Source organism: Pelophylax lessonae (genome assembly GCF_965119305.1).
Source record: "Pelophylax lessonae genome assembly, chromosome: 4".
Lineage (NCBI taxonomy): Eukaryota > Metazoa > Chordata > Amphibia > Anura > Ranidae > Pelophylax > Pelophylax lessonae.
Genome location: NC_138771.1, coordinates 108893679 through 108903285, shown reverse-complemented (window position 1 = coordinate 108903285; position 9607 = coordinate 108893679). Strand labels below are relative to the sequence as shown.

The window sequence follows — 9607 nt, the reverse complement described above, 5'->3', positions numbered from 1 at the left end:
ACGGAAATGCAAATGTATGAATTCAATTGACCAAATCTTGGTATCCAATGATTCATGCTATGTAAGCGAGAGCAACCAAACGACCCAAAAGGACAGATGGAAAAAGCGTACCCGACGAGGAGTCGGATGATTTTAGAGCAAAAGACCAACCATCAGGAGTCATAGACGCACAGTGTGGTAAGCGCAGCTCCACTGGCTTCAGGAATTTCAATCCATGGGGTCCACACATTACTAACGGACTAAGCAGCGTTTCTCCTGCAAACAAGAAACCCAAATATGAGAAATCATATATACAATGTGAACTATGCAGTTATATTCTTCTAGAAAAAAAACAGAATCCTCAAACCTTTCTCCTTATCCAGAGGTGGTAAGATGCTGTTGTCCCTGCAGACCTTGAAGTAGATTTCCTGCTCAACGCCATCAGGGATCGCTCCTTGAGGTATGATGATACTGACCCCAGTCTCTATGGAACTCAGCACACCGCCATTGCTATTAAAGATGCCTCGAGCAGTTGCCACCACAGTGTGGGCATCATCCTCATCATCGTCTTCAAGGGCAGAGGGACTAAAACAGAAATATTTGGTAAGGAAAACACAGATATAAACTAGAAATTATAAATAAGTGTAATACATACATTAGATCTGCATTCCTAGGCCAACACATTGGGGGAGATCTACTAAAACTGAAGCACTCCGAATCTGGTGCAGCTGTGCATAGTAGCCAATCATCTTCTAACTTGTTCATTTAAGCTTTGACAATAAAACATGAAAGCCGTTTGGTTTAGATGCAGATCTGCACACTCCAATTTTAGTAAATCCCCCCCCCCCCCCCCCCCGTCAATCTCTTTCGCAAACATATCTCTTACAATAAGGCTCCATTCACACTTATACAACACGACTTTGGAGTGCAACTTGGATGTGGCTTCGACCAATTGGTTGAACTAGATGGACTTGTGTATTTTCTCAGCCAGACTAACTATGTAATGATAATGGACAACTGTTGCACCCATGTATAACATTCAGGTGTGCCTTTCATGCGACTTTGTGCAGGGTTTACAATGCAGTCCATGGCACTCAAGTCGGACCAAAATACTGCAGGAACCTTTTTAAAATTTCTGCGACTAAGTCCCACATATTTGAAAGGTTGTCACTGAAAAACATGGGGTGTGAATTGTCATGTGACTTTAGTGTCCAAAGTCACATGACAAATCGCACAAGTGTAAATGGAACCTAAACGTATGTGTCTTGGCAAAACCAATTTAAAAAAAACATTTAGCAGTCAGTGAACTATAGAAAGTAAGGAATTCATCAGCAGCCTTTTTCCCAAACAATGGGAATGTGCACATATTGCAGAGATTTCCTGCATATGAATTTCTTTTTGCCCAGGCATACACGAGCCAATAAACAAAGAAAGTAAAAACTTCTTCACCTATATCTACTAATCAGCTACTTCGGGGGGCTTCTAAGCTGCTGGAGAAAACATGGCTGCTTTGCTGTTTCTGCCACAACTTGGCCATATTCTCAGAAACTCTCCAAATTTAGGAACGGGGTGAAAAACATCTTTAAAAGGCTTTATTGGAATTGTCGTACAGATTTCACGAGTTGAACCAAAACAATTTTAGGAGGACAGCCTTAGATCATCTGCCAGATGTATACCAAATGCTATGGTTAGCCGCCATCTGTCTTCTTAGAACATATAAAGACGACAGACCAGGCCTATTCTGTATTGGGGTCAAAGTAAGATTAGGGGCCAGTTCACATTGCATGCAAAATGCATTCAAGTGTGTAGCAAGTGTCAATAATAAGGTTAATGACACCCCAAATGCAGATCACAAACACAATGTGTTTGCCTGCACCAGATTGCATGGTACAAAAGTACCAAGTGATCCAGTTGCAGTGCTTTTTTAAAAGTACAGTATGCACTACTCTTGGTGTGGTGCAGTTCAATTTTAGCCCATTCTAAATGTGAAAAAATCGCACAGCACAGAACTGCATGTGAATTGCACAGTGTGTTCCTGTGCAGGTATGGTGTGAACCAGCTGGGATTGCTGGGATGTCAGGAGTGCAGTCAAAGCTGCCAATGTACCTCAACATTTTTAAGCAAACCTTCACCCTTTTTTTTTAGCGTTCTCCTCCCCATCTCTTCTTCCCTCCCTCCCTAGATTAGCCAATTTTTTTTACGTAAATATTTCCTCTAAAGTTCAGGTCCATCATTCTCGCCTAGCTGAACATGGAATACGTAGACCTTTCGCATTCGCAGGAACACCATCTTCGGGATCTGTTGAGGCATTTATGTGCATGCCAGCAGAACAGGAATTTTACTTATCTCAGGAGGCAGCTCACACATGTGCAGAAATGGTGCAGGGGTCTCTGCCAGTTTACTGGCAGGGCTTGTGTTGTGTCTGCTCATGCACAAGGGTTCTAAAGGACCCGTATACCTGGCAAAGATACCTGAATCATATTTGCACATGGACGGATATGAATTCAAGATGGTGGCAGAGAGGCACAGGTTAGGAAAAACCCTCACTACAAGCAAGACAATGCTGGACTCCATGTACTTAGGATTTAAAGATGTTATTTTTTGATTGTAAGGGTGGGAGTTCCTCATCTAGCATGGCTTTGACTCTACACTGGTTTGGCCAGCATTCACTAACAACTAGGAAATCAGTTCTGGATAGACTAATACTTCTAGTGAATAACTTGTAGCTCCAGGACACAATTTTAGCAATTATACAGTGAAAAACATGCCTAAAGTTCAACTGCAAAAATGCTGCAACTATCTGCAAGTCCTAATCATGCCTGTGAGAGATCAAAGCAGCCACTTCACGTACTGTACAATTTCAGACAGCATTTTAATTGGACTACACAGACCTTCATGAATCACCATGCTCCCACACAATCAACTGGTTTCTGCTTCACCTGCTTGTCCTGAAAATGCTGCATTTTACCAAAGAACACTTCTAGTAGCGATGGGTAAATTCAATTAAATGTCTTTTGAGTTCACAAGTATAACGTCATAACTTACGGGAGCGTGGTACTATGATCAATATGCTTGGGAAAGTTATAGTTTTGCTTTATAAAAGGGTAAAATACACCTAGATAAACCTGTATAAAAAGTGCAAATAAACATGAACTACTTTACTGGCTAAAGGATTTGCAATTTTGTTTAGTTTTGTGAGTCACACACTCCTAGCTGGGCAGGCTGATATCTAATTCCTGATTCATCTTTGCAATTTCAGTTCCACTTCCTTTCCTCTAGCCTGCTCACTGCACATTAAATTAGCAATGTCACTGATGATTCATTGTCCAATGAGCAGGAAGGTGCCATGGAAGCTTTAACCACTTGAGGAAGATTTTACCCCCTTCATGACCAGGGCATTTTTTGCTTTTCAGCACTGCGTTACTTTAACTAGAAATTGCGCAGTCATGCAATACTGTACCCAAACTGAATTTATATCATTTCTATTCACACACTATAAATAAAAAATTGGAAAAAAAATTTTTTCTGCTATAAAACATATCAAATTAAAATTTTTTTTTTTTTTTTTTTTTAAAAAAAACGAATTTTGTAATAAAAATTTAGGCTAAGCAGATCCTATACATGTACTTGATCTGGTGTAGAAGGGGCGCTCTGCTGCATACCTGCGGTAGGCGGTCCCCAAGTGGTTAAAGATGAACCAGGTTCTCTCTGTGGCAGACCTCTCTGTATCACAGAGCTAGCTGAACAGATTTATAAATCCTTTGGAAAATAAAACTATTGCAAGAAAAAAAGGTATGCTGGGTACTACTAAAAGAGTGAATGTGTCTTTTTGCATCAATAAGGGAATATCCTTTAAATGTAAAATATTTATAAAGCATTACACGTATATTTGCAATATAATATTAAAAACACTACCTGACAGGGACTGCTTTAGGCACTGCATTAACATTATTTGGTTGATACTTAGATTTGCTGTCTGTTGGCTTGGATGTGCCATCTATCTCTGGAGATATAGCCACATTGGTCGATTTTAAAACGGGTTGAGGAGAATTCTGAGGTTTGGCGGGCAGCTCCGGCTTTACTTGTGCTTCATTGGACAGAAGATTATGGTTGAATTTGGGGCTCTCAAACTTGCGCTCAAATGGTCTGGCAGAGCTAGTGTAAGGTTTAGGAGTAAAGCGGTTATATGATGGTGTGGCGGATTTTCCAGTCTGTTCGGTGCCATTAACAGGAGCTTTGTCAGGAAAGCTTTTCTGAGGAAAGAAGTTCGTCTGAACTGTGTCCTCTCTGTTGGAAGGTCGGAAGACGGTTGGCTTGGTTTGAGGTGGTGGTGGTTCTGGTTTTGTCACTGTGGAATTTGTGAGCTCCAGGGAAACAGAACTGACTGTAAAAGTTAAAAACAGACAAAATATTGTTCATTTTAAATCGAATAATTAGAAAGTGTAGAGTCAAAGAAAAGTGCACAGCATCAAACCTCCAAGTGCTACCCTGAAATGCTTTAAAGTAGAACGCCATGACATTTTTTTTTTACCTATGCAGTGGGGCTCTGCCTGCACTGCATGGGTTAACTGCTCATTTTGTTGAGGGATGCGCCCAAGGGCTACAGTTATCCGATCCTTCAATCCCCTGGAAAACCATGCTCCCCCACATCCACAGGTGGACTGTTCCTGTCGTCCTCACGTCCAGAGCCAGGCTATGGGCGTGTCGAGGCAAGGAGCAGTCCATTCACAAGACTGCTAGCGTGCTGGGAGACAGGAGTGATGGGGACCAGTCTTGTGCTCAAAGGATTAGGTAAGTATATGTACGCTCTGCATTCCCCTAGAGTCCAAGAAAAAAACAAGCACTTAATGCATGCAGTGTGAGCACAGTTCTTCTTTAATCAGGTGCTGGCTTGAAGTCTGTCACAGCCTCCAAGGAAAAGGCGCACACCATGGACATCTTCATCTGCAAAATGTTAATCAGCTGACAAGCTTCAGCACATTGTCCTGCACCCAGGACCACCCAATGGACCTAATGTTTCACCCAATGGACCTAACTATGATTAAGCCCATCAGGTGAAACATGTTAGAGGGGTGGTCCTGGGTGCAAGGCTAGGAGTTCAAATTTGTCAGCTGTATACACTTTTGCCGGTGAAAACATAATCAGTGTGTTACTTTTTCTTTGGATAATTCCAAAAATATCTACAGATGTTATCATGAAATGTCAGAACAAGTTTTGAACTAACTCAATCGCTCAGGACTAAAAAACATGAATTAACAAAACCTTAAATGTCGGTTCACACTGATCCGACTCAAAGTCGCTCCGACTTCGGGCGACTAATGAAGTCGCCGGTGCACCGCGACTTCGGCGCGGCTTGCAACGACTTCTCATAATGAAAGTCAATGCAAGTCACTCCGACTTTGCAAAAAAATAGTGCAGGAACCTTTTTCTAAGTCGGAGCGACTTGAGTCGCTCTGATTAGAACGGTTCCATTGCACAGCATTGGAAGCTACTTGTCAGGCGACCAAGTCGCCTGACAAGTCGGATCAGTGTGAACCGGCAATTAGGCCTCATGTAGATGAGTGTAGGAGTTTATGCTCAAATGATGCTGGATATTTTCTGCCAGAACTTGGCAGGAAAAAAATACCTCTATGGCGTTGAAAGTAAATGCATTCTACTGGCCAGAATATATATTTTTTTAATATGGCCATTGGAATACATTTACGAGTGTAAATTATGCTCATAAATGCCTCTCAGGACTCCTGAAAATGTTCCTCTTCAAATATACTTGTAAATGCATATGTGTGCATGGCAACATATGCTAACATTGAGATGCATTTAAAGGAGTTACAAAAAAATAAAAAAAAAAAATAAAAATAAAAATAAAAAAAAAAAAAAAAGAACCACTGAACATTTTTTTAAACCCCTTGTGCATGAGTCCTAAATAAAATGGCAAATACTATGGATTTATATTTTAACTGGAAAGAAAATGATGTAACGAGCACATTGTTTAAATGCGTGTTGTTCCACATTTCCAGTATTGTATCAAATACAGGTATTTGTAAGTTTCATATTTCACTTCAATCAGACAAGTTTGTTTAATGATTTTTGGGATATTAACAACCCAGAGTGCTTTATTTTTTTGGAGTTGGCAAGTCCAACAAATAGCCTAGTAAGGAGCAGTAAAGCACAACTAATATGCAGTACAGATAAGCATTAAAGTGATTGTAAAGGAGCTTTTTTTTTTTTTTTTTAAATAACAAACAAGTTCTACTTGCCTGCTTTGTGTAATGATTTTGCACAGAGCAGCCCCCGATCCTCCTCTTCCTGGCCCCTCCCCCACCGAGTGCCCCCAAAGAAAACTGCTTGCTATGGGGACACTTGTGCATGTTGGCTCCTGACCAGCTCTGTGTGTCTGTGGACCAGCACCCCACTCCTTCCTCACTGACTGTGACTAACAGCAGCAAGAGCCAATGGCTGAGCCAATAAGAAGGGGGAGAGTCTAGAGAGCCTGCACAGTGCTGGATCGATATCAGCCAAGTATAAATGGAGGAGGGGGGGGGGGCAGCTTCATGCAGGTTTTTACTTTAATGCAGAGAATGGAAATTAGGATTAAAACAAACTCCCTGCCTGTCTTTAGATCCACTTGAAGCAGACCCTGATTATGTAATCCATATAATAATGGCTTCCCCATGTACATATATTAGTACAAGCTATATATGAAGAAGGAATTTTTTTAAACATTAACTCATAGTTAGTCTGGTTGAAAAAAGACCATCAAGTTCAACCAATAAAAGGGGAAAAAAATATATACAATCCTATACACATAATTGAGCCAGAACTTGCAATAACCACTTGCCTACTGGGCACTTTCACCCCCTCCCTGCCCAGGCCAAATGACAATTGCACAGTCATGCAGCACTGAACCCATATGTATTTTTTAGCACTGTTTTCACACAAATGAAGATTTATTTTGGTGGTATTTAATCACCACTGGGTTTTTTTATGTTTTGCTAAAAAAAAAAAAGTTTATCAGTTTCTGTTAAAAAAATGTTTGCAAACAGGTAATCTCTTTCACTGATGTAAGCTGATCAGGTTGCACTTAAGGGCACTGATGAGGTAACACTGATTGCCACTGGGGCTGCACCAGTAATCAGGACACTGATGATTAGTGCCCTGATTATCAGTTAGATGTCCCTTTTCACATTTACCGCTGTAACGTGAGAATTACCTACCCCGTGAGAAAAACCTACCCTCGTCACTTCCGGCCAGGAACAGCTGAGCAGCGCAGCAGTGCGCATGCTCACAGCCCCGGATACCTAATGGAACAACTGAGGAGCTGACTAGTGCGCATGCGCACTAGTATGAAAATATCACGGTGTACCGTGAACAAAACCTACCCACACGGCGGTTACATAAAACAGCTGTGCTGCAATACGAGTCATCTCCGCTCCTGTCCCTGTCACTTCCCTGATCTGGGCTAGTACATATAAAAGCGTCTCTCGGCTCTGTGATTTATGTTTTCATACACCCGCCGCCGCTTTAATATTTACTTGCCGAGAGCAGGGAAGTGACAGGGACAGGAGTGGAGATGACTCGTATTGCAGCACAGTTGTTTTAATGTAACCGCTGCATTACATACAGTGCCGTGCACCGGAAGTGACGAGGGGTAGGTTTTTCTCACGGGTAGGTAATTCTCACGGAACACTGGCTCTCCTCTCCTCCATGCTCTGACAGTGTGAGGAAAGGAATGGTGATAACTAGCAAGTGTGATTGGACACAGCTGATCACGTGGTAAAAAGCCGCTGTGATTGGCTCTTTATCCTGACCTGTGATCAGCTGTGTCCGAAGGAAACAGCAATCACAGAGCATGCATGGACGCCAACAGACGCCCTCCTAGAACTGGACGATCGCGCTGTACCCGTCATTCGTCTATGGTGCGGCCGGCAAGTGGTTACTAGAGTTTTTTACAAAAATTCATAAAAACATCATGTCAAGTAAAATTAAACGTACAACTTACCCTCTGTGTTGGGATGTTTTGCATGTCCTGCATGATTGACAAGCACTGGAGAAGGCTGGTTGTACTGGGAGTTTACTTGAGGGACCGGGTCATAACGCTTCTCAGTTATGGGTCTGTCAGGAGAGTCCATATCTGCAGGTTTTGCCCTGTCAGAATAAACATCAATGAGTGCCACAGCATCAAAAAGAAAAAAAAATACATACTGAGAGGGGCTTTAATCCCAAGGATCTAATGGCAACATTTCACTTAGCTGCTAATTATAGCAGAACTGAACATTTAGGCATCAACCAAGAATCACTTAAGAATGTATGAGAGACCATTATAAGCAAATGCAGACATGTACAATACGTAGCTTATCAATATATATGCCAAATGATCAGACAATCAATGTTTTTCTTCTAGTTGCCTGGTCTGCACTCTGGGACATAGGTTCTCATATTCATTAAGTGAATACTGACTGCCAATGTCTTCAGTTCTCAGTTTACCACTTTTCAAACACACACTAAGTGATTCATGTATGACCGGTATTGCCGTATATACATTCACTCAAAACGAGAAACAGCCACCTCCACGCTGTAGAGTGGAGAACAACACAGAATCGGGATGTTAATGCAACAGCACAAACTCGACAAACAGAGGCAGATGACTTGTTTACTGTCCATTCCAAATGTATGATTTATCTCCCCTGTGTGCTTTTTTTTTTTTCTGCAACATGGAATATAGCAAGAAAGCAAGCAGGAAATCCGTCCAAGTCACAGATGATGCAACCAGGATTTACTCCCAGAAACAGACTTATTCATAGTCATTGCTGAGGTTCTCAGCAAACTGGACATACAAACAAATGCCAACTGGAACTGGAAGCATCCCAAATAAGAACCCCCAGCTTTATGTGCACTAGTGTGGCAAACATTTTTTTAGCAGAATTAAAAAGACATTAAAGGTTTAGATTTGCTGATTGATTTTGGGTTGACCTTGAAATATATATTTCTATCTGTAGAGGAAAAACAGATAACAGGCTGTCTAAAATGACCACTTTAGCTGGGTGCACATAATGCTGTGGTAAGTCTAAGAGGAATGACAAAGACAGCCTTGTGTTAATGCCAATCTTACCACTTGATGTTCCTTTTCAAGTAGTCATAGCTAGTGTAAGAGCCAAGAAATCTACGCGGTGGCAAAGCAAATGTGACAGAAGAATGAAAGAAAAGGGTCATTCTACCTTTACGTAAATTAAGACTTGCAAGATTTTTTTTTTTCTTTTGAAAATACTTACACAAAGTCTACCTACTGAAGAGTGACAAACTCCTAATCTAAGAAGGTTATTTATGGAAAACATTGAGAAAGCAGTGCATTGCTGGCGTTAAAAAAGAGACAAGAGGAAAGAAAACTTTAAGCGATCCCTAGGATCTATTTAGGGAAGACATAGTACATAAGCCACAGTGATCACATAAGCATTTTTATCACACACTGAATTATATAACAAATTATTATTTGATAACATAGTTCAGATAGCACAAATAACCATTCACACAACGGCTTCCATTCCTTCCACTTGCATCACAGTGTATAAATCTAATGACTAATTGGTTGCTAAAGGATATCTTATGCTAAGTCTAATATGGACGCTAAGTT

The 9607-nt window shown here is 41.1% G+C and overlaps 1 protein-coding gene across 7 annotated transcripts in view; it reads right to left on the bottom strand.

Moving 5' to 3' along the window:
• TJP1 (tight junction protein 1) overlaps positions 1-9607 on the bottom strand; it is a 589472-nt gene that overhangs the window by 18903 nt on the left and 560962 nt on the right. For 4 of the 7 annotated variants that reach the window (XM_082253420.1, XM_082253424.1, XM_082253426.1 and 1 more), the window contains 5 exons: positions 9089-9139; positions 7979-8124; positions 3895-4363; positions 347-564; positions 112-255 (listed from right to left, as the gene is read on the bottom strand). In XM_082253420.1, the coding sequence (XP_082109546.1) occupies positions 112-255; positions 347-564; positions 3895-4363; positions 7979-8124; positions 9089-9139 (1028 nt within the window). The remainder of the gene's footprint in view (positions 1-111; positions 256-346; positions 565-3894; positions 4364-7978; positions 8125-9088; positions 9140-9607) is intronic. The other 3 variants (XM_082253421.1, XM_082253423.1, XM_082253422.1) reach the window with 3 other exon arrangements.